This window comes from Astatotilapia calliptera, chromosome 10 (assembly GCF_964374335.1).
Source record: "Astatotilapia calliptera chromosome 10, fAstCal68.1, whole genome shotgun sequence".
In the NCBI taxonomy this organism is placed as follows: Eukaryota; Metazoa; Chordata; class Actinopteri; order Cichliformes; family Cichlidae; genus Astatotilapia; species Astatotilapia calliptera.
The window spans coordinates 894,579-921,050 of NC_137431.1; the positions used below are offsets into that span (position 1 = coordinate 894,579).

Below are 26,472 nucleotides of genomic sequence, written 5' to 3' on the forward strand. Positions count from 1 at the left end.
TCAGTCTTTTAGCACAGGCTTTCTCCTGTGAAATGCAACTTAAAAAAAAAAAACCTAATAGGTAAGTATAAACTAATATATAATTATATCAAACTGCTGTCAAACAAAATATTTAAAATGTCTAATCAGATTCATCACAGGGTTACTTTGGATTAATTTTGATTAATCACGATTAAATATAATTTTTATTCAATATTAATCACATTTCATTTTGCATGAGCAGACTCGAGAAAAGCAGCTTGTTGCAATCCACTTGGCGATTGCGTCAGTCAATATGTCCGAGGTCGACTTACTGAGTCCGCGATGCTCCGTGAGTGGTTTGTCCAAGCTGGGTGACGCGTTAGCTAAAGTGCTAGCAGCATCCTGGCTAACGTATGCTTCGCGTCAATGTGATATTTTAAGCAGGAAGTGCTTCAGTGAAAATTCCTTCTTGCACAACATGCATAAGACTTTATGTTGGTCGACTGTTCCGTCTTCTTGGTTTTTTAATACTCAAATTTCCCGTCGAGAGGGCCGATGTGCGTTTATCATCTTCCATATTGAGTTGATTGGTTCAGCTGCCCGTCACTACCAGATCAACTGCCCATTTGCGCATGTGCGAAGGTAACTCTGCTTGGCCAAACTGCCCGAAATGAGTTAACAGAAACATTTTAGGGATTTTGAGTCATTCTGTACTCCAGATGCGTTAATTGCGTTAAAAATTTTAATCGCGTTGACCATGATGGCGGATTAATTTGCGTTAACGCATTAATTTTGACAGCACTACTAAATACTTATTTTTTAAATCACTGTAGTTTTAAAAGAGATGTTTTCCATTCTTATTTGATTTCAGCTGCCAAGCTGCTTCTGCTTCCTTTTGTTTAGAAGTTTAATAATGATCCACCACTAACGTGACAGATCGGGACTATTGACCGATGGGACTGGACTCTGGGTTTTAAAGCAGCCATGCTGTTGGTTTAGCAGAGCTTTTTGTAAAGGAGATTGTCTGGATGGCAGCACATGTTCAACATGTTTAATATAAAAAGTATCTTCACAGATGTGCAAGTTTTTTGCACAGCTGGATGTTTCCCTTCCTTGTTAGCTCAGAAAACACAGGTTCAATCATTTCCACAAAGAATTAAAAAATTTGAACAGTCAAACTACAACGCAGTCTTTGCAAGTCATCTTAGTCTACAAATAGGATAAGACCCTTTAGAAGTTTTATTTTTATTTTGGATGGCAGTTTTTTTTTTATTGTAGATGCATCAAATGGCTCTTTCCTGACAGTAGTTTTCAGAGACATGCCATGACTAGATGGTTATACATGTTTATTTGATTAAATCTCTGCATTCTTTGCAAATTTAGATTTAAAAACAATGTTTTAAAATAGCTTGCAGACACAATCTTAACCCCTTCTCCTTCTTTCTTTCTGAAAGGCTTAGCCTCTATGTAATGCTATTTTTTACCCCTAATCCTCCCATGCTGCCGAATAGCCTAATTATCTGTGAGAGGTTCTGCTGGGTGTTTTCTTAATATTAGACAAATTAGCAGTCCTTTACTATCCCTTTCCTAGCTTTCGCTGGCAATGAAGGAAATTTCTGTTTCGTCATTAATTATTAATTATTTTAACAATTAAAGCAATAAAGATGAAAAACACTAGTTTTGTATTTATAGCTGTCAATTACAAATGCACATATTTAATAGATTTAATTAAAAAAATAACCTGCTAATAAACTATGACACACAGCACCTATCTGTTATCATACTGGAGCAATACTGCAGAAGAAAAAACCCACCATCCATTTGCTTTGAAAGTAAATCTAGGCCACCTGAACTATTGCACACTTTATCATTGTCCTTGGAACACACACATTTAACAAAAGTCAGCCTGTACTTGTGCAGAGCATTACAAAGAGATTCAGACTGCAACAAATAAAAACAGCTTATTTATTCAGATTTGTTTGTAAGCAGTTTGCATATTCAGTTCAATTCAGTCTATAAAAAACTGAATACAGCTGCCTCAGGATGCTTTATACTGTAAAGACCCTCAAATAGGGCTGCTATTGAGCTGTGAAGGTTTTTCATAATGAATTAAACCGCAGGTGACATCAGAATTTCTACATCAATAATTTCGGTAAAACTTAAACATATTTTGAAACATTACTATGTGTAAATCTCTGTGGATATAGTGGCTCTTGCATACTCACTGATAAAATCTGGTCACCTCGCCTCAGTTCTCCACTCAAGTCAGCGGGTCCTCCCGCAAGGATGAAGGAGACAAAGATGCCCTCACCATCTTCACCACCTACGATGTTGAAGCCCAAGCCCGTGGTACTCTTGTGGAGCACTACCTTCCTGGGTTCCCTGTGCAGACAGTTTAAATAATACATAAGCTCAGGGGAGTCAGTAGGTCTCAGCATCTTCAGCTCAGAAAGAAGACTAAAAGGTGGACAACAATTGCACAATTGCTCGAGTAAAGCTTTGTGCAGACACTGAAGCTCAGTGACTGCCAGAGCTCCACAGGGGGATAGTGCTCTACTTAGATCACTTGTCCCAATTTAGCGCTGACGAAAAAGGAGCCTCATCATATTACACACTTTCACACACTGGTTTGCTTGCTCTTTTGCTCCATCTGTCACAAACTTACAGACACTTGAATATACTAATGTATCTCAAAATATTTGAAGATTATGAGTACTGAATCTAAGGAGCTTGGAAAGAAAAGTGTCTGGACTTCTTTAAGTGGCTTGAAGATGTTTCACCTCTCATCCGAGAAGCTTCTTCAGTTCTAGTTCTAGTCCAGACGCTTTTCTTTCCAAGCTCCTTAGACTACGATGACCTGGATGACTGACAACCTTCACAGACATGAACACTGAATATTGACAGTTGTCAAAATGATCATCGTTAATACCCTTCACAGGTATGGTAATCCACAGAAGGTCGTTGCTGAAAATTTTGGCTGTCTACAGAGTGCTGTATCAAAGCTTATTATTATAAAGTTAAAGTTGAGGGAAAACGTAGGAAAACGTGCACATTATTAATTGATCACAACCAGTTCAAGAAACTGGCAGGTCTGTGTTAACACAGCTGAGAGAGTAAAAGGTCTAAACATCCAGCTTTATGTGATTATAAATGTGATTAAAAGTGAGACCTTCTTATGTGATGAGAATGATTTTAAATTATATTCTGGTTTTAGCAGAAAACCAAATAGGACAAGCCAGTATAGGAGAAGTATATGCTCTATTTCTAGCCCTAGTCAATATTCTTGGGGCAGCATTTAGGAACTGCTACTGCGCAAGTGAAAGTAAGCATTCTGCACATTTGTTTATTATGCATATTCAGGGACATATCCTGGTCAGAAACGACTCTGCACGTTATGTCTTTAAGACATTCCTGCAGTTTAACTCATTGGTGTGTGTTATCTGGCTTCATGGACAGATAGAGCTGGGTGTCATCTGCATAGCAGTGTAAATGTATGCTATGTCTTCTAATGATGCTGCCTAAGGGAAGCATGTATAATGTAAACAGAATTGGTCCTAGCACTGAGCCCTGTGGAACTCCATAATTAACCTCAGTGTGTGAAGAGGACTCTCCATTTACTTGCACAAACTGGAGTCTATTAGATAGATATGATACAAACCACTGCAGTGCAGTACCTGTAATACCTACAGCATGTTCTAATCGCTCTAATAGGATATTATGGTCGACAGTATCGAACGCTGCACTGAGGTCTAGCAGGACAAGCACAGAGATGAGTCCACTGTCAGAGGCCATAAGAAGATCATTTGTAACCTTCACTAAAGCTGTTTCTGTGCTGTGATGAGCTCTGAAACCTGACTGAAACTTTTCAAATAAGCCATTCCTCTGCAGATGATCTGTTAACTGTTTGACAACTACTCTTTCAAGGATTTTTGATATGAAAGGAAGGTTGGAGATTAGCCTATAATTAGCTAAGACTGCTGGGTCTAGAGATGCTTTTTGAGTAAAGGTTTAACTACAGCCAGCTTGAAGGCCTGTGGTACATATCCATTTGAGAGAATTTGATTCAATTCAGTTTTATTTATATAGCTTATTGTAAAGCTCCAAATTGCAACATTTTGAGAGAAGCCAGTTGAGTCTAATAACAGATTAAATGCTTTGTTGACTAAATCAGCATTATCCAGAACCAACAGTTTCTCTGTTACTATCAATAACTCGCCGGTCTCCGTTTCTTCCTCTGTGAAAACTCTGGGTGTCATCCTCGACAGTACTTGTACACAGTAGTTGTACACATTTAAGGCTATTCATCATCTCTCCCCTCCATATCTCTCTGTTCTGGTTCAGATCACCGCCCCATCTCTGTGTCTCAGATCTTCTTCTTCTCTTTCTCTCTCTGTCCCCTCTCTTCGTCTTGCCACCATGGGGAGCAGGGCTTTCAGCTGCTCAGCTCCTCGACTCTGGAATTCCCGACCTCCTGATTTAAGAAATCTCACTTCCTTCTCTCTCTTTAAGTCCCAACTCAAAACTCACTTGTTCATAACAGCTTATCCCACATAACCTCTCCACTCTGCTATTTACAGTGGCTTGCAAAAGTATTCGGCCCCCTTGAACTTTCCCACATTTTGTCACATTACAGCCACAAACATGAATCAATGTTATTGGAATTCCACATGAAAGACCAACACAAAGTGGTGCACACGTGAGAAGTGGAACGAACATCATTCATGATTCCAAACATTTTTACAAATAAATAACTGCAAAGTGGGGTGTGCGTAATTATTCAGCCCCCTTTGGTCTGAGTGCAGTCAGTTGCACATAGACGTTGCCTGATGAGTGCTAATGACTAAATAGAGTGCACCTGTGTGTAATCTAATGTCAGTACAGATACAGCTGCTCTGTGACGGCCTCAGAGGTTGTCTGAGAGAATATTGGGAGCAACAACACCATGAAGTCCAAAGAACACAGCAGACAGGTCAGGGATAAAGTTACTGAGACATTTAAAGCAGGCTTAGGCTACACAAAGATTTCCCAAGCCTTGAACATCCCACGGAGCACTGTTCAAGCCATCATTCAGAAATGGAAGGAGTATGGCACAACTGTAAACCTACCAAGACAAGGCCGTCCACCTAAACTCACAGGCCGAACAAGGAGAGCGCTGATCAGTAATGCAGCCAAGAGGCCCATGATGACTCTGGACGAGCTGCAGAGATCTACAGCTCAGGTGGGGGAATCTGTCCATAGGACAACTATTAGTCGTGCACTGCACAAAGTTGGCCTTTATGGCAGAGTGGCAAGAAGAAAGCCATTGTTAACAGAAAACCAGAAGAAGTCCAGTTTGCAGTTTGCCACAAGCCATGTGGGGGACACAGCAAACATGTGGAGGAAGCTGCTCTGGTCAGATGAGACCAAAATGCAAAACGCTGTGTGTGGAGGAAAACTAACACTGCACATCACTCTGAACACACCATCCCCACTGTCAGATATGGTGGTGGCAGCATCATGCTCTGGGGGGGCTTCTCTTCAGCAGGGACAGGGAAGCTGGTCAGAGTTGATGGGAAGATGGATGGAGCCAAATACAGGGCAATCTTGGAAGAAAACCTGTTGGAGTCTGCAAAAGACTTGAGACTGGGGCGGAGGTTCAGCTTCCAGCAGGACAACGACCCTAAACATAAAGCCAGGGCAACAATGGGATGGTTTAAAACAAAACACATCCATGTGTTAGACTGGCCCAGTCAAAGTCCAGATCTAAATCCAATCCAGAATCTGTGGCAAGATCTGAAAACTGCTGTTCACAAACGCTGTGCATCTAATCTGACTGAGCTGGAGCTGTTTTGCAAAGAAGAATGAGCAAAGATTTCAGTCTGTAGATGTGCAAAGCTGGTAGAGACAGACCCTAAAAGACTGGCAGCTGTAACTGCAGCTGGTTCTACAAAGTATCGACTCAGGGGCTGAATAATTACGCACACCCCACTTTGCAGTTATTTATTTGTAAAAATGTTTGGAATCATGAATGATGTTCGTTCCACTTCTCACGTGTGCACCACTTTGTGTTGGTCTTTCACGTGGAATTCCAATAACATTGATTCATGTTTGTGGCTGTAATGTGACAAAATGTGGGAAAGTTCGAGGGGGTCGAATACTTTTGCAACCACTGTAAATTTGTTTTATGTCTTATGCTTGTATGATTATGTAAACTGCTTGCTTTTATGCTGCTTTTATTATTCTGCTGTGTACAGTGTCCTTGAGTATTTTGAAAGGCACTTTCAAATAAAATGTATTATTATTATTATTATTATTGAGGCTGTCATTTTTAACATCTAGATGGATGTTAAAATCACCCACAATTATCTGAGCCGAGCACTAAATCAGATAAAAGTCTGAGAAATCAGACAGAAACTCAGGTGGGCAACAGAATAAAACTGTTTGACTTTTACAGCTAGGGTGGGTGAGGCTAAGCATCAGGGTTTCAAATTAATTACATCTCTGTCTGGGTTTTTGGTTGAATAAGAAGGTGCAGTGAAAAATTGCTGCCACACCCACTCCTCGGCCTGTGCCTCAGGGATTCTGATAGTTACTATGACTCAGGAGTGTTTATTCATTTAAACTAACATAATCATTTTGCTCTAACCAGGTTTCTGTAAAGCAGAGTAAATCAATATGTTAATCGATTATTAATTCATGTACAAAAAGAGACCTAATGGTTAATAATCCACAGTTTGCTGTTTTACCCTTTGGTGCACTTGATGATACTAGATTGTTCTTTCTTTGTAATTTTTAATTTTAAAGCATTTCTTGATGATTTTCTTTGGTGGTCTAGGACAGACACAGTCTCCATTTTGGGTAATTTAATAAATCTAGATTAGATTAGATTAGATTAGATTAGATAGAACTTTATTAATCCCTCGGGTGGGTTCCTCTGGGAAATTCGATTTCCAAAAAAGCACAGCACCGACAGAAGTTACAGAGTTACAGAATATTATATATATATATATATATATATATATATATATATATATATATATATATATATATATATATATATATATATATATATATATATATATATATATATATATATATATATATATATATATATATATATATATATATATATATATATATAGATAGATAGATAGATAGATAGCAGCTGGATAGCGTAGTGGTTAGACTACACGCCTTTGGAACAGAGGATCGCAAGTTCGATTCCTGCCTGGGGCGTCTGTATCCAGTAAGGGTCCTAAGGCTAGACCCCCTATGCTAAGCAAGCCTACCGCAGACATGAGCGAGACAGATAAATATGAAGGCATGCCGGCTCGGACGTCGCCCGGATCAACAAGGTCCGCGTCAGGTGTTGAGGAACCAGGGCACCCTGACGAAAAGTGGGCTACTGGAACAAGAAGGCATCGGTGGGCAAGGGACGAAAACAGGGCGTTGTTGGAATGCTACTACGCAAGTAACCCCGGCGGAAGGGGCTACATGAATAGGATGAGGGACCTATGGATTCTTCGATACCCAACATCCACAATGACGGCGAAACAACTAGTAGCTCAGTGTTCCAACATTCGAAAGAAGGGACTGCTCTCACAGCTAGAGATTGACGAGGTACAACACAAATGCTACGGCAAGGAGGAGTCAGGACGCCAGGTCAGGGGGGAGATATCATCACCCCCACCCGAGATTGGGTACATAGCCCCAAGTGTGATAGGAGAAGGATCGTTGAGTGCGAGAGGAACTGACCTGACAAATAGGATCATGGCCAAGCTTGAAACCTGGATCCCCCGTAGCCGGTTACCAAGATTACGTGAAGTACCCTCAGAAGGTCTGCTAGATGATGTTAATGCAGCACTACGGGCAATACCTACAACCACGATTACCGACACTAACAAGCTGATCTACAATACGGCAGCAGTGATCAGTGAGATGCTTGGCTACAAGTTGAACAGCCACAAGGGGCAGTACCCTCCATGGAGAAGGAGGCTAGAGGGCAAGATCAAAGTAGCACGGAGAGAGGTTAGCCAACTAACGGAGTTGCAGAAAGGTGCGACGAATAAGGTGCCTAAGAAATACAGCAAGCTGTCCATACCTGAGGCCTTGGAAACTGCCAAGCAAAGACTCACAGCCTTGGCCAGCCGCTTGAGGAGGTACACCAGAGAGATAGAAGGCAGGAGAATAAACCAGCTGTTCTCCACAGAACCAGCAAAGGTGTACTCTCAGTGGCAAGGGAACAATAAGAGAACAGCACCACCAAGGCTGGAGACGGAGCAATACTGGAAGAGCATATGGGAGAAGGACGTAACCCATAACGGCAATGCTCAGTGGCTAGAGGATCTGAGGGCAGACCACAGCGACCTCCCTGAACAGGGTCCAGTAACCATCACAGTGGCAGATATCCAAGAAAGGGTCTCCAGTATGAAGAGTTGGACAGCACCAGGGCCCGACATGGTTCACGCCTACTGGCTGAAGAAGCTGACTGCACTCCACGAGCGTCTGGCAGCACAAATGAACCAGCTGCTAGTTAACGAGAGACACCCGGAATGGCTAACTGAAGGCCGGACGGTCCTGATCCCCAAGGACCCCAAGAAGGGACCGGTCCCCTCCAACTACCGACCAATAACCTGCCTCAGTACTACATGGAAGCTCCTGTCAGGCATCATATCGGCTAAGATGAACAGGCACATGGGTCAATACATGAGCGGGACACAGAAAGGAATTGGCAAGAATACCAGAGGCGCAAAACACCAGCTACTGGTAGACAGAACAATCAGCCGAGACTGCAAGACCAGACTGACCAACCTGTGCACTGCCTGGATTGATTACAAGAAGGCCTATGACTCAATGCCCCACAGCTGGATACTGGAATGCCTAGAATTGTACAAGATCAATGGGACCCTAAGAGCCTTCATCAGGAACTCAATGGGGATGTGGCGTACAACACTAGAGGCCAACTCCAAGCCCATAGCACAAGTCACCATCAAGTGCGGGATCTACCAAGGAGATGCTCTGTCCCCACTGCTGTTCTGCATAGGCCTGAACCCCCTCAGTGAGATCATTAACAAGACTGGCTACGGATACCGACTACGGAACGGAGCAGTTGTCAGCCACCTCCTGTACATGGATGACATCAAGCTGTATGCCAAGAGTGAACGAGACATCGATTCACTGATCCACACTACCAGGCTATACAGCAATGACATTGGAATGTCGTTCGGACTGGAGAAGTGTAGTCGGATGGTAACAAAGAGAGGGAAGGTAGTCAGAACTGAGGGGATTGAACTACCAGAAGGCAACATTGCAGACATAGAGGACAGTTACAAGTACTTGGGGATCCCGCAGGCGAATGGGAACCATGAAGAGGCCGCTAGAAAAGCTGCAACCACCAAGTACCTGCAGAGGGTCAGGCAAGTCCTGAGGAGTCAGCTGAATGGTAAGAACAAGATCCGGGCCATCAACACGTACGCCCTGCCCGTGATCAGGTACCCTGCTGGGGTAATAGGCTGGCCAAAGGAGGAGATAGAAGCCACTGACATAAAGACAAGAAAGCTCCTTACCATGCATGGAGGGTTTCACCCCAAGTCCAGCACCCTGAGGCTGTACGCTAAGCGGAAGGAAGGGGGCCGGGGACTGGTGAGTGTCAGCACCACAGTCCAGGATGAGACAACGAACATCCAAGAATACATTGGGAAGATGGCCCCAACTGACCGAGTGCTCAGTGAATACCTCAGGCAGCAGAAACCCAAGAAAGAGGAGGGAGACGAGGAACCATCATGGAAGGACAGAGCCCTGCACGGTATGTACCACCGGCAGATAGAGGAGGTGGCTGATATCCAGAAATCCTACCAGTGGCTGGACAAAGCTGGACTGAAAGACAGCACAGAGGCACTAATCATGGCAGCACAAGAACAAGCTCTGAGCACAAGATCCATAGAGGCTGGGGTCTATCACACCAGGCAAGACCCCAGGTGCAGGCTGTGTAAAGATGCCCCAGAGACAATCCAGCACATAACAGCAGGGTGCAAGATGCTAGCAGGCAAGGCATACATGGAACGCCATAACCAAGTGGCCGGCATAGTGTACAGGAACATCTGTGCCGAGTATAACCTGGAAGTCCCGAGGTCAAAATGGGAGATGCCCCCAAGGGTGGTGGAGAATGACCGAGCTAAGATCCTGTGGGACTTCCAGATACAGACGGACAAAATGGTGGTGGCTAACCAACCGGACATAGTGGTGGTAGACAAACAGAAGAAGACGGCCGTAGTGATCGATGTAGCGGTTCCAAATGACAGCAATATCAGGAAGAAGGAACACGAGAAGCTGGAGAAATACCAAGGGCTCAGAGAAGAGCTCGAGAGGATGTGGAGGGTGAAGGTAATGGTGGTCCCCGTGGTAATCGGAGCACTAGGTGCGGTGACTCCCAAGATAGGCGAGTGGCTCCAGCAGATCCCGGGAACAACATCGGAGATCTCTGTCCAGAAGAGCGCAGTCCTGGGAACAGCTAAGATACTGCGCAGGACCCTCAAGCTCCCAGGCCTCTGGTAGAGGACCCGAGCTTGAAGGATAAACCGCCCGCAGGGGCGTGCTGGGTGTTTTTTTTATACACACACACACACACATATATATATAAATACAGAGACAATATAAATAAAATATACAAAGGGGATAAATAGAATAAATAGGAATAAAAATAAAAATACAAGTGAATTGCACATTTCAAGTATTGAGTCTATTGCACTGTTGACTATTTACAAAAGTATTGCACAAAAGGTATTGCACAGTGAGGTGAAGAGGCACTACAGCTTAGTTGTTCCCCCCTCCTTTGTCCTCCTGTTTCCCCTCCCTCTCCCCTCCAGGGAGGAGTTAAACAGTCTGATGGCGTGTGGGACAAAGGAGTTTTTAAGTTTTAAATCTTGCCAGAAACGAGAGCTGCACCATTCATAGTGCAATGGATTCCTTTCTCCTAACATCAATAATCTATAAAGCCAGACAACCAGCAACTTAAGGAGAACATGCAGCGAAAGAAAAGTCTGACATTGTTTCCGGAAAGGTTACACACGATTCAGTATTCATGTTAGTGAACTCAGATTGATGGAACCATGTGTCACTACTGCTTGAATGATGATTTTCTGTAATTTGCCTTCATCTTCATTGCTGCTCTGGCCCCTGGAACACAATTCACTATGGACACATCTCCAGTTCAGTGACTCTGACCTCCACCAGTGATAATGGGCTTCATTTAGTACAGTATCAGCAATTACTAAAGGAGTAACTACACATCCTACATACTGAGCAGAAAGAGCAGGGACAGGTTTAGAGGCCATGCAGAGGGAAACACTATGACATATTGAAAACACTGTATACTTTTTACCACAAAAGCAGGGATATTATGATGTCATAGTAATTTTACCCTACCAATCAGTAGGGTAAAATTACTCATGTGTAGCATTTATACACCTATAACAACCACACATTTTTATGCACAAAATGAATATTATGATGTTTCCTGGCAAACACCAAGCAAATAATCTATGTTGACTTTTATATTACAGAGCACGACCTAAATATTGCAGGAGATCAACAAAAATTGGCTAATTTTAAATTCAACCAGCCCCTTATTTATCATCTTTCATATACACAAGATCGACCACAGTTACTTCTCTCAGCATCATTGAGTAAATTGCTTTGACAACAGCAAGAAAAGACCAAACAATACTACAGCACTAGTTACAAAATTACAATACAGTAATTACAATCTGGAACAGATTCCAGATTTTCATCAGGATAATGATGAAATAATGAATACAGGATACATGATAGTTAGAGGAAGATCGTATTCTGACAGAATAAAATGACAAGTTGTCCATGGTTATTAGTGGAGTTTGCATAACACTGCTGCATGCAGCGTATTTCAGCCTGTTCTGCCTCTTATTTGTTTAATAGTGTTCTCTACCAAACATATTGAGCAAACATATTGGTTGAACGGTGCACTGTACAGGATATTCTCAATGACAATGTATCAATTGAAGGCTTCCAAACTGTTCGAGCTGACTGGGAAAGCTCTGCAATTGATAAGCAGTTCTTGTTAACAACATAACCTTCTGCACTAGCTCCACTGTCCCAGCTCCGACTCTCTGCTACCCAAATAACAAGCCATGGGCGACTAATGACATCAAAGACCTCCTCAATAACAAGGGGATGTTTTTCAGAGTGAGAAATAAAGTGGAGCTGAGAATGGGATTATTGAGCGGCAAGATCAGAGAAACTAAGAACAATAACAGGAGAAAGCTAGAGCAGAAACTCCAGCAAAACAGCAGAGAGGTCTGGAGTGTCATTAAGGATTCAAACCATCCAATAGAAGAGAAGCTGCTGGGGACAGAGCCAGTGACTTGAATTTGTTCTTCAACTGATTTCATACTGCAGTCAATGCTCAGCTCCTACTGACTTAACTGTGGTGAGCCTGCAGTCCACAGCCACACCACTCTCTCGCCCTTTCTCTCCTTACTGCACCTTCGCCTCCAGTGAAAAACCCGACACCTCTCCGCCACCCATCACTTTCACGTACGACCACGTTCAGAAACACTATACTCAGGTAAGTATGCATGACCAGACAGGATGAGTCCCAGCACGAGTACACACTGCAATAGTTCCACTCTCTTAATATCTCTTAATACAGAGGGGGACCTAAATTTTTACATCAAATAGATGATAACCTGCATATGTGTGTTTTCTTTTTACGTAGTTTATCCCCTGTAGAGAAGAAGTATGACAGTGATGACAAAAAACTCCTAGCCGTTAAACTAGCCCTGGAAGAATGGAGGCATTGACTCAAGAGGGCAGAGCAGTTATCACTGTAGAGGAGGGTGTAACTATTGCACTGTGCATTAGATGGAGGAGTTGTACAAGGAGATAACCACATGGAGATAACATCTGCCTTTCTGACATCACCTTAATAGAGTCCAGCTCCATCCTCACAAGATCACTGGCCTTGCGAATCCGTTTATTAAGTCTGTTGGCATTTGCAACCCTCTCTATGCAACAGCATAGAGAATGTGTACTCTGAGGTATTTATAGTCCACCACGATGTCCACATCTACCCTCTGGACTGAAAGAGGCGCCACTGGTATCCTGGTCCTCCTCAAGTTAGGGTCAATTTTTTGTCTTTGTCACATTGAGCTGCAGGTGATTCTGCTTGCACCATGTTATAAAGGAGTCAACCACAGCCCGGTACTCTGTCTCTTCACTTTCACTGCTGCATCCAACCACAGCAGAGTCATGAGAAAACTTCTGAACATGGCAGGTTTCTTTGCAGTGGTGAAGTCTGTGGTTTAGAGGACAGCCCTTGTGGTGCCCCTGTGTTGCTGATCACCTTGTCAGACACACAATGTTGAGGACACACATATCATCAGTCTTTTAAGATTTCAGAAGTCAGTAATCCTGGGAACCACTGGGATGTCGCATCTTTGGTACAGGAACGAGGCCTGACATCTTCCACAGCACTGGGACCCTCTGCAGACTCAGACTCATCATGAACAGTTTATGAAAGACTCTATAAAGCTGGGGGGCACAGGCCTTGAAGACACAGGGACTCACCCTGTCTGGTCCAGCAGACTTGCCTGCACCCGTATGTTCTGGACACAAGAGGGGCTGAGCTGTCAAGTTATCACCGCCGGGTGGTGAGTTGGATCAGTTGGCGGGGGAGGATGTTGGACAAACCTGGCACATCAAATGTATAGTAAGGCCAGGCAGAGGCCCCGGTCCAAATGGACCATGTTCAGCACCTCGACTGCCGGACCCCCTGACTGAATTGCAGCCGCAAGGTGGTTGGTGCCTGTTGTGGTGGTAATGCCCAAACCAAATGGTGGACACCAGAGGTGAAGGGAGCCACAAGGCTGAAGAAGGAGTCCTTCCGGGCTTGGCTAATCTGTGGGACTTCAGAGGCAGCTGATAGGTACCGACAGGCCAAAAGGAATGCGGCTCAGGCAGTGGCTGAAGCAAAAACTAGTGGTGTGAGAGGACTTCAAAGAGGCCATGGAAAAAGACTTTCGGACTGCTTTGAAGGGATCCTGGCAAACCGTCAGGTGACTCAGGAGGGGAAAGTGGTGTTCTACATGCATTGTGTATAGTCTGGGTGGAGCACTGCTGACTTCAACTTTAAAATTGTCGGGTGGTGGAAGGAATACCTCAAGGACCTCCTTTATCCCACTGGCATGTCTTCTGTGGAGGAAGCAGAGTCTGGGGGCAAGGGGAAGACTCTTCTATCTCCAGAGGTTAGGTCACTGAGGCAGTTACACACCTCCTTGGCTGCAAGGTTCACCCTGAGTTCCTGTAGTCTCTGTATGTTGTAGGTCTTGACTGACACACCTCTGGAGACTTGCGTGGAGATCAGGGCGGTACGTCTGAATGGGAACCACCACCCCAGTCTGCAAATCTTTAAGAAGAGGGACTGGAGGGTGTATTCCAACTACAGGAGATCACACTCCTCAACTTTCGTGGGAACGTTTATGCCAGGGTGCTGGAAAGGAGAGTTTGTCCGTTAGTCAAATCTCGGAAACAGGAGGAACAATGTGGTTTTCGTCCTGGTCATGGATCACTGGACCAGCTCTTTATCTTCTCGAGGATACTTGAGGGCGTATGGGAGTTTGTCCAACCAGTCTACATGTGTCTTTTGGACTTGGAAAAGGCATTCAACCGTGTCTCTCGGAGTGTCAGTGGTGGGAGATGCCTCGGGAGTATGAGGTGTCTGGGACATTGCTATGGACCATTCGATCTTTATACAACTGTTGCAAGAGCTTGGTCTGCATATCCGGCAATAAGTTTGACTTTTTTCCGGTAGGTGATGGACTCTGCCAGGGCTGCCCTTTGTCACCGATTCTGTTCATAATTTTTATGGACCGAATTTGTAGGCATAGTGGAGGAAGGCTTTCATTTGAGTGGCCTCAGAATCTCATCTCTGCTTTTCGCAGATGATGTGGTTCTGGTGACTTCATCAGGTGATAGTCTACAGTTCGCACTGGAACGGTTCACAGCCATTCAGCCAAGTGTGAAGCAGTGGGAATGAGAATCAGCACCTAAATCTGAGGCTATGGTCCTGAGCCGGAAAAGGGCGGAGTGCATCTCTGGGTCTTGTTCACGACTGACCAGAGAAGGGAGCGGGAGATCAACAGCCAGATTGGTGCTTCGTCTGCAGTGATGCGGACGCTGTACTGGTCCGTCATGGTAAAGAGAGAGCTGAGTGGAAAAAGCAAAGCTCTCAATTTACCAGTCGCTCTACGTCCCTACCCTGAACTATGGTCATGAGCTGTGGGTAGTGACTGGAAGAAGGACATAACACATACAAGTGGCAGAAATGAGCTTCCTTCGAAGGGTGGCTGGCCTCTCTTTTAAGCCGGGCAAACACTGTGCGATTTTTTTCAGTCATGTTATTCAGCTCCTGCTCAAACTGTACGACTGAATCACAGGGGTTAGAAGTTCGTAGGTCATAATGCAGGGTCTCACACTATACGGCCCGATGCTCTTATGCCACCTGAGTGCTCACACTGTACATCTATAATATGAAGTGGTAATATGAAGCTTATAACACAAAATCTGTCTCTCACTCTCCCTCCCTCTCTCTCTGTCTTTCACTCACACAGACACACACCACCACCATCAACTTTGCTAAATCGCTAATGAAAAACATTGACCAGGCAGCTGTGATTGAGCAGCAATGTCCATCCAGCTCTTTTCACGGTTGTTGCGGTCGTGATAATTTTGTGAGGCCACATCGAAAAGGCTCGGATGAGCTTGCCATAGTTCTACAAGTTGTGCCTCCATCGCTTGTGTCCAGATCACACGCTGCACTGCCATGCTGCTCCATCTTTTTCACTTCCATTTCTGTGTTTGTCCATGTGCAGGGTGGGTTTTGTTGACACCCTCATGAGGGGCGACAGGATTTCAAACAGGTTTGATTTTCTTGCAACGATACGATTGCTGATTGGGAGCTGGTCGTGAGGTGTTAATCGCTTCTCGTTACCCCATGTATATTACACGATGATGCACAACTCACGATTAAGGCGAAACTCAGGCCGATACTTAAAACGACTGAATAATCATTTCTAAATGGGCCAAAAATTGCACAGTGTATGCCCACCTTAAGAGACAGTTCAGCCATCTGAAGTGGCTCAAAGTAGAGCCGCTGCTCCTCCACATCAAAAGGAGCCTGTTCAGGTGTTTTGGGCACCTGACAAGGATGCTTCATTTACAGATATAAATGGGCATTACCTGCATAGCAATAAAAATGTATGCCATGTCTTCAAATTATACTGCCAAAGGGAAGCATGTATAGTAGTGGTGCAACGGATCATGGTTGATCCGTAATCTGAACCGATCCCACTCCACGGTTCCTAAGATTCGAAAAAGAAGAAAAAAAAATATGTGTATGGTGGCGTGGTGGGTCTGTCAAGCAATAGTTATGGTCAGCGCTAGCGAAGTGGAGTGGAGTGAGTGGAGGAGCAGAGGAGTTTGCAGTATTTAAGCAGCCCTTTGCTGCCCAATCCGACCGGGCTAAAGCTATTACAAAAGCTATTGGGGTGTTTAGCTGCAGACGGGAGGCCGTATTCCTTTGTGCAAAACAAGGGGTTTAAACTAGGATGAACGTGCTCGAGCCACGCTATGATATCTCGTTGCGTGTCCACTTTAGTGGCAAGATCATTCCAAGCATGTATGATCAGAAAAAGATTTAAGTTATGGCTGAAATGTCCCAGGCATATTCTGTTGCCCTAACTACTACAAATGGGTGGACCTCCGGGACAACGGAAAGCTACGTGACCGTGACAGCTCATATCACAGCAGAGTGCGATATAATGAGCAGTATGTATTATTGTAGGGTCTACCTTACAATATAAAGCACCTTGAGGCGACTGTTGTTGTGATTTGGTGCTTTATAAATAAAATTGAATTGAATTGAATTGAGTGGTAGATACAAAGCCCTATACTGCCCCATATTGAACCATATTTTTTTTAATACTTGCGTGGAATGAATCTTGAGTTGAATGTTTTAACAGGCAAAAAATACTTCAATAAGTAAATGTTCAATTTTTGTCTTTTTTCTTTTTTTGCTGATCTGAAAATTGATCGGATCCGTGACTTAAAACTGTGATCCGATTCAATTCAATTCAATTTTATTTATATAGCGCCAAATCACAACAAAAGTCGCCTCAAGGCGCTTCATAGATACAGAGAAAAACCCAACAATCATATGACCCCCTATGAGCAAGCACTTTGGCGACAGTGGGAAGGAAAAACTTCCTTTTAACAGGAAGAAACATCCAGCAGAACCAGGCTCAGGGAGGGGCGGGGCCATCTGCTGTGATTGGTTGGGGTGAGAGAAGGAAGACAGGATAAAGACATGCTGTGGAAGAGAGACAGAGGTTAATAACAGATATGATTCAATGCAGAGAGGTCTGTTAACACATAGTGAGTGAGAAAGGTGACTGGAAAGGAAAAACTCAATGCATCATGGGAATCCCCGGCAGCCTACATCTATTGCAGCATAACTAAGGGAGGATTCAGGGTCACCTGGTCCAGCCCTAACTATATGCTTTAGCAAAAGTTTGAAGCCTAATCTTGAAAGTAGAGATAGTGTCTGTCTCCCGAATCCAAACTGGAAGCTGGTTCCACAGAAGAGGGGCCTGAAAACTGAAGGCTCTGCCTCCCATCCTATCCTAACCGTTGCACCACTAATGTATAGTGTAAAGAACCACCAAGGTTCTATGAAATTCTATGAAAGTTCAACTGATCCAGTTGAAAATATCCATATTAGCTGAGCCCTGCATTTGCCACAGATCAATTACCCAGCTTAAAATGTAAAATGGATTTTGGATGTTATGGATGTTAAATCTGAAAAGCCTATGTGACCTCCTTCTAGAGGTACCACATTCACAAGATCTTCAGAAAATTTTATCTCTGACGTTGAGGTTGAGGCCACTGAGATTCAAACCTGTTAGAGATTTTTAATAGAAACACATATGGTATTTTAAAAGTCCAGGGTGACATCTTTCTCAAGTTATCGTGGTAACAACGGCTTTAGAAACATGACCTTGAGGTCAAAGTCCTTATGAGCCTGTGTGCAAGTTCCTCACCAACAATCGAATTTGAACACTACCAACAGCTATCTACTATCTTAGAAAACAAAATGCACAATGACATTCAGAAACCAAACACTCAAGCAAGAACAGAGCAGAAAATGGAAAAAACAACAGGACATAGGGTTGTTCACACGCTGGCTACACGGGACAGCAATCACACCCAGAGCCCAGGATACCAGCCGACACAACCGAGAGGGGGCAGGGGTGGCACCCATCCCCGTCACCCCTGCCATCTCCTGGCAGAGCAGAAGGTTCCCACCCCACCCCAGAGGGGTGAACACAGGACTCAGACACAAATTCCTTCAGGAGGACCCCGGACATGCACCGTGCTGGCCAACGCAGCACACGGGGGAGCGAAAGGAATGGGGAACGAGAAAAGGGGAAGTCCCCATGCATCCATGACCTACATCGATCCATTCCAGCTAAGGCAGAAGGGGGAGGCACAGTGCCTCAGGCAGCGATCTTTTAGTCTCAGTAAGGACTCAGTTTCAGGACCACCCTGCTCACCTGCCAACTCTGTCCAGCTCAACAGCCTTACCTGCAGTCTATTTCCATTTTGACTTATAATCTGCCTCTAAGTAAATAAAATCGTAAATATATGTTTGTGTCCTGTTCTTGGTTCCCTTTGCCTGGCTGTGGCAGTCAATGAGTTAGTAATGGAAGGCCATGAGTAAGTAACTTGTGACTGTAAGTTAGAAGAGTGTTGCCAAAAATATTGGTTATTGCATTTCCAAACGTTTCTACACCATGGCCATCAGTTATTGATATTGTGGCTATGTATTAATAACTTGTGGCCACAAGAGCTATGTATTACAACAATACATGTTTTTTCCACTAATGTCAGCAGAGGACTCCTTACCCTCTGCTTACATTAGCTACCTTACTCAAACACATCTTTATTTTCCTCCATCTTCGGTCTAACTTTGATAATGAATAAGGTCATGACCCTGAAAAATCAATGTCCTAAAGAAAGAGAGAACAGCAGAAAGGAGGAAGGCTTGAGAAAAACAATATCACGACAAGGTTCCCAAGGGAGTAAACAACAAATGCATTAGAAGAAATAAGGTAATTATATAATAACATGGCATGCTATTCACATAGTTAGATGGGATACAAGTGGTACAGTGCAGAAAGGTAGTGAGGGTGGTGGTTGAAAGTACCTGGTGATATCCAAGTCAGGAAACAGACTTAAGATATAGTTAGGGAGTGGGGCAGAGTGGAAGATGCTTTTGTCACACTCCACTGAGGAATAGTGTCGGGGGGAGGGCACTTTGTCACTTAGTTTGTTCACAGTGCTGTAAACTGGCTCAGGAGGCCTATATTGAAGCGAGAGACAAGAGCAGAGAGATTAGTGTCCAGAGGCAGAGGTGGAATAGAGGTGGAGCAGATGGAGTACAATAGACTGGCATAAATACATACGTGAAAGATGGGAAGAAAACACATAACGCACCTTGAGATGTGGCTAAAAGGGGAAAAAATACTGTACACACTGAGAAGTCTTACTGGTCAACACACCCGATCTAGGGGTGTCATGCGTTGCACACTTACTAATTCATAGTAACACAAATTTTTACTTAATTACAAACTTAAATGGTCAACAGTTCACTTCCACAAATCCACTTGATTTCTTATTGAGTAATAGTGTCACTTTGATCCATGTCCTCCACAGAATTATATATTTACACATTTATACTTTGTTAGGTATGTCTGTTCAGTTGCCTATTGTGATCACATGGCAGCAAATCAGTACATATAAGCATGCAGCTGTGGTCAAGATGGTCATTTTAAATTGATTTTAATTACTTTGAATGTAGCATGGTTGATAGCGCCAGACAATTTGAATTAAGGAACCGGCTGGTCAAACCCCCACAAGGCTGCCCGCTGGGATTGAAATGATGGGACGAGGCGTGAGTTTCTCAAAATGGGCTCATTGAGTCAGCACGGAGAAGATCTTGGAGAACGCACGGCTGCCGTGAACACTCAGAACAAGACCTCTGAGTGAAAAACTGGATTACATCTGGAGAGGCCAGCTCGAATAACACCTTTGAGCTCAAATTGGATCACATCTTGGGGAAGTGCACTGTGGTCGTGAGTTCTCAGAACCTGCTCTTTGAGCAAAAAGAACGACAACATCACGGAACGTAAGTTTGGATAACATCATGGAGAAGCTCGCGGCTCTCCAACGGGAGATTGAGAGACCAGTGTTGGACTGTTAGAACTGCTTTGAAATTCATATAAGTTGTTCGCACTAAAGTAAAAACTATCATCACTTCATGCGGAGACCCTCTCGGAGCTGAACAAAACACCCTGATAACGACTGCGTTTAGTCTGTTCCTTCCCATTCCATGCAAGGCCACCTGGGTTGGCTGGAAGACTGTTTACTTAGCCTAGCAGGGCGAAGGACACTGTCTCAGCTGAACTCTGGACACACACACACACACACACACACACACACTGATATGCACACACTCATCCCCCCTCCCTTTCCAAAGGCCTTCGATGCTTGTCCCCTCCCGGGGAAGATGGCGGTCGACTGGACCAGCTCAGACATGCTGCAGGACTGGATGCGCTGTCTACACCGGCTCTCTCTTACCCTTTACCCGCCCCTGTTGCTTGTCTTGTGTTTCTATGGTGTATTGATAGTAATGTGCTTTTTGTGCTGAGGTGTTTTTTCTGTTATCAAACTGTTCTCCCACTAGGAGCTCAGTCTGAGTGGAGTTTTTTTCTCCTCCTCTTACCTCATGTTATGTATTTTCGTTGTTTTTTTCCTATCAGCCGACCTTTCTGACGTGTCTCCCCAATGTGATGTTTGTGTAAAGTTGGTCTTTTTAATTTAACAAGTAATCAGAAATAATGTGTTACTGCCCATCTCTGCTAGTATATCTATATATGATTTCTGCTAATGGTTAATCGTATATAACTTGAATCAAATATAATTAAGTATAAATCAAATTAATATAGTGAAGGAGAACATGTAACACATTTAATGGAATAACTGTAATGCTTGAATTTTGACCAGATTTTTGTGTTTGTTGAGATTCAAAGAGGAAGTGCAGTAGAGTCTAAGGAGCTTGGAAAGAAAAGCGTCTGGACTTCTTTAAGTTTCCTGAAGACGTTTCTTCTCTCATGTGAGAAGCTTCTTCAGTTCCAAGGTCAAATGGTGGAGAGTCCCAGATTTAAGTCCAAGGGGACACACGAGCAAAATGGAGTCTATTAGGTAGAAATGATACAAACCACTGCAGTAAAGTACCTGTAATACCTACAGCGTGCTCTAATCACTCTAATAGGATATGATGGTCGACAGTATCGAACGCTGCACTGTCCACAAATTATATCAGTTTCCATTGAAACCAGCAACCATTCAGTCCTAAGGACAGTACATGTTACCCCAAGATAACGAGTGATATTCTGATGTCAGCTCTGTTTCAGCTCTTCACTAGAATTTCATTAAAGGACGAAACACATCAACGGCATTGTTGAGAAAGGCAGGATTGAAAGAGACTGAATTCTGAACTCATCGCATGTGACTCATTACTCCTCTGTTTATGTAAGCCTGTGTTTGCCTTTGCCCTCTGTCGTGTTGTACCTCCTCATGTGTGCAAGTCTCTCTGCATTTCTAGTTTCCTGTTGTTTGAGTTTTCAGGTCCCAGTGTTTTGTTTCTAGTTTCCATTTTTTCCAGTTTAGTTTGTTTTTTGTGAGTTTATATTTTGCACTATTTTCCCAGAAATAAAGCTGCTACCTTTAGTTTTACCTTCCATCTATGAGTCAAGCATTTGGGTCCAATCCTGCCGCACAGCTCCACATGGCAATTATACATGATTCTCCATGAGAAAAATGGTATGTTGCAATTGTTAAACACAGAATTGATTTTGCTGATAATCATGATAATTGCTTAGTACTGATCAGAATATTATCAGGTATAACTTTAATCAATGTACTAAATGGCCTGTTTGTGATTACTTGTCAACAACGGTGATTGGTTCTCATTGGCTCTGCTTTGAGATTCACCACCATCTCTAAGCAGCATACCCAACACATTACATTCATGCAAATGAATTGCATTCATGCGGTCAAATGTTGGAGCTATTTCCCCTATTTGTTGTGATCAGTGTTGGAAAAGAAAGTAATGTATTACACAAAACAAGCTTCTTCAAAGCAATACAGTACATTACTTAATTATTCCCAGGAGAAAGTAATTTGTTATACTACTAATTATGTTATTTTTGTGTTTCAACCCATAGTTACAATTTAAAAATATAAACTTTTATGCTACAGTCCCACACACCAACACAAATAGTATGAATACAACAGCACAAAGCAAAGATGAAAACCAGCAAAAAGAGACTTTAACCTCCTAGGACCTGGCGTCCACATTTGTGGACATCACATTCTGGGATGTCTAGACCAAAATACCTCATTTTGCTCTACAACGGCCTGATATCCACTTTTTTTTTTTTTTTTTGCCTGTCCCATTTGGTTCTTTAGCCGTCAGAATTGTTGTCTGAAGACCAACAAGGATACCCAATGGATTTATTTTGCCAAATGGATCATCGTGGCATTGCCGTATTGGTCCATTTGATCGACCTTTGTTTTTATTATTTATTATATTTTATTTCCAGTTGTTACAGACGGGACAGACATGAGTGAGGGATAGGAAAGGGAGAAAGAAAGAGGAAGGAAAAGAAAAACAGAAGTGGAGAGGGACAGCGAGAAAGGGGGGGAGAAAAAAAAATCTCCTGGATCACCTTTTGAGAGAAGAAGAATAGAAAACAAGCAAAAAAACCCAAAGCAACATACTAAACACAACACCATCGCATTAATCTAGCTAAGTGTAAACAGCAGTAAATACTAAATATTCAATGTTGTTGTGCAGCACGCAGGACAGACAGCGCACAATGTGCTTTGAAGTAGCAGCCAAGAAAGGTGTAATTTAAGTCTACGAGCAGTGAACACCCGTGTGCACACCTGTGTGGATCAGCGCACTTGTATTCAAAAGGTTTCCCCATGTAATGGTCTGCAAGAGGATGTAGAGAGCCATAGCCCCGTCCCCCAGGGCATGAAGCAGGCATGGAGGAGATCCAGGCCCCAGACATCCAGAGGCCCCAGAGTGCGAGAGCCCAAGGAGGACCACCATAGGGGCATCCGTGCCACCCTCTTGAGAAGAGCTGAGGAGAGCCCCAGATGAGGGGTCACCCAGTAGCCACCGAGCAGAAGCCAGAGGGGGCTGCACCGGCGTGCCCGCCGGCTCTGCCGGCAGCCAGCTGTGCCAGAGTGAACCGAGCCGCAGGCCCAGAGGCCGGAGGCCTGAGGGCCCCCCGCAACCCGGAGGAGGCCTAACTGAGCAACAGGTGCCAGGCCCCGCCAGGTAGCCACCGGGAGTGAGCTGGTACATACCTGAGCGCCCAGCCCCGGACACCAAGAACCACCAATGCACCGAAAAGATTTTTAGAATATCAACAAATTAAATCCATAGTAAAAAAGAAATTTAACCTCAGTCAAGTTGAATTACAAACACCACCAAGTGCGGCACATTTTCTTACTCTTAAATCCCCCAAATTATTATCTAAAATATACAGAACACTTTCTAAATTAGATGAATCAATATCCCTTCCTATTGCAAAGTGGGAAGCAGATTTATCAGTCAGCTTAGACCTAAACTTCTGGTCTCAGATTTGCTTAAAAACCTTTAAATTGATTAAAAATCCCAGTCTGCAATTAATACAATACAAAATACTACATAGAGTGCACTATACAGGTCATCGGATGTTCAAGATGGGCTTTACATCTTCCAACAACTGCTCACACTGTCAAGGCAATACACCAGACAATTACATTCATGCTCTTTGGTTCTGTCCACCAGTGCAGAAGTTTTGGCGCGAGATATGTGAAGACTTATCAAAGTGTCTGAAATGTAAAATGACAGTGTGAGCAGTTGTTGGAAATTCCTCCCCTTTAGTGTGCTTGCTGGGAAAACTGGATGAGGTCACTACAGAAACGAATACAGTCCACGTGGTTTTTACTGCCCTATGCATCGCCAAGAAAACGGTCCTCATGAACTGGAAAAATAAAAATAATCTTAATTCTAACCAATATAGAAACCTGGGTGGGCGGGTGGGTACACGGGGGCTCAGCCCTGGCGCAGGGGGCCTCTTGTGCATCGGCCTAACTGGGGGGCTCTTCAACTGGCGGGGAGGTTGTTCCATCCTTGCAGGAGTCCACTCTGCAGGTGGGGGAGAGACATAGGAGAGGTGGAGAATAAACTTAACCTGGGTGTCTGTTGTCTTGTGTAGTCTGGGAGACGATTGAATGTTGGGGTGGGTACAGTTTCCTCTGCGGTGGGGTAGGGTGGGCTGCCCCGGGTCCTGTGGGGCTTGGCAGTGCTACCGTAGGCCCCGGTCTGGATGGACCTGGGCTCCCTTGCCTTGGTGGGTACCAGAGGACGGGGGTGCCTACTGGGGTCAGCGGGGGAGCCGGCCCTAGGGAGGGGCATCCTCCCCTCCCTCCTTTTCCTCCCCATCCCCGGCTACCTCCCTCTTCCCGCTCCACCACACTCACCCACACAGGTAGGGCCTTGGGGTGCGGGTGTGTCACAAGGTTGCAGGGGAGACATCCCCCCCCTGTCCCCTTCTGGCCACCTGTGCGTCAATTTTATCTCACAACTTAGACATCCACATTACTCACACTCTCATAACACACACATATATATAGGGCCTTGAGGGTGGGCACGTTAACGGCGTCCGGTGGACGGTCTGTGTACTCAAACCTACCTCTGGCGCCGGTGCCCACCTCTCAATTTTAAATCCATGTAGACATTGAGGGTTCTCGGGAGGGGCCGTGCTAACACCTGCTGCTCTCTGGCAGCAGCACCATGCTCTCCCTTGTTTTAAATGCACTTTAAACAACACGCAGCAACACTACACATGAGCGGGAGGAGGGAGGTATGGGGTCTTCACACCCCCCCGTTCTCTGCTAGCCATCGGGGCGGTGGGGCTGGGAGGAGATGTTGGCTGTCCGATTGGCCTCCCTGCTGCTGCGGAGCCTGGGACGGTCTGCTTGCCTCCACCCCGGGGGGAAGGGTAACATCTCTTGGGTCTGGGTTCTGTTTCCCCCTCTGGGGGCGAGGGTACCTGGACCCGGGGTATAGAGTATGTTTGGGGAGTGTGATTGTGTGTACATGACCATTTATGTCAATCCTTACGTTGGGTGAGTGCTGAGTGTTTGTATATGTGTGCATGAGGGTGGGAATGCATGTTTGTGTCTGTGTGTGCCTGTTTGTCTGTGTCTATATGTCAGGTCGGGTCTTAGACTCCACCTCTCTGGGAACTCCCAGGCCCTCCAAGGCCTATCTCCCCTCACCACACTCCCTGCCAGTGACTGATGCCCTCAGGGGCCTGATATCCACTTACGAGGACATTATACTGCCACTGTTCTATCAAAATTTAAAACGAATGTCCTCATATGTGGCTCTCATTTTTCTCAGAAACAAAAATCAGGTAAAAAAATAAAATAAAATCTGGTAATTCTTTGTTTTTACATTCATCAGGTCCCAATCAGCCCAAATAGCAAAGAAAAATTAAAAATGCCATGAAAGAGTTCGGGTCTTCGGAGGTTAAAGTGCCACGGTGATTCTACCTGAGAAAGCATTAGCAGCATGATGCAGTTGTTTCTGTTCTGGACACAGTTTGCCCTGCATTGTGCTCATGTCCTTTTTAAAAAATAAAAGTAATGGGTGTATCCATGCTGCAGACCGCGCCACTATATTCTACCTCTTGCACAAGAATTGAAATAAGCTGGTTGTAGCGTGAGTGCAAGTGGAATCGATAGAAAATCAAAGTAACAATTCCAGAGGAATTAAACTACTGGGAACTACTTGACTTCCATCCCTATATCCAAGGGATGCTGGGGAAATCAGGTCACAATGAACCATATTCAGCACCTCCATTGCTGAGGCTTCTAGAAGGAGCTGTGGCTGCAAGGTGGTTAGTGCATGAATTTCTCCGAACCAGATGGGTGACACTGATTCTGATTCTGTGACTCTTTCTTTTGCCAATAAGCTAAAGAAAGAGTCATGTTCAGTCTTGTCTAGCCTGTGGAACTACAGATGTAGCTGAAGGGTACCACCACACCAAACAGAATGTATTCTGATTGGTAGCTGAAGAAAAAACTTGTGTGTTGGAAGAGTTCGATGAAGTCATGGAGAAAGACTTTCGGTCTTCCTTGAAGTGATTCTATCAAACTGTCAGATGGGATTCAGAATTTGTAAGCGGTGCTCTATTCACAAGGTGTATACTGGGAGTGGGGCACTGCTGACCTCAAATGAAGCCGTAATCAGACGATGGAAAGATATTTCCAGGAACTCCTCAATACCAGTGAAACTGAAGTCTTGGCATGAGG

The 26,472-nt window shown here is 44.3% G+C and overlaps 1 protein-coding gene across 13 annotated transcripts in view; it reads right to left on the reverse strand.

The window, feature by feature from the left end:
* Positions 1-26,472, reverse strand: part of LOC113030572 (disks large homolog 2-like) — a 176,826-nt gene that overhangs the window by 32,481 nt on the left and 117,873 nt on the right. For 11 of the 13 annotated variants that reach the window (XM_026182134.2, XM_026182132.2, XM_026182129.2 and 8 more), the window contains 2 exons: positions 19,238-19,393; positions 2,187-2,343 (listed from right to left, as the gene is read on the reverse strand). In XM_026182134.2, coding sequence (XP_026037919.1) covers positions 2,187-2,343; positions 19,238-19,393 — 313 coding nt within the window. The remainder of the gene's footprint in view (positions 1-2,186; positions 2,344-19,237; positions 19,394-26,472) is intronic. The other 2 variants (XM_080307411.1, XM_026182136.2) reach the window with 1 other exon arrangement.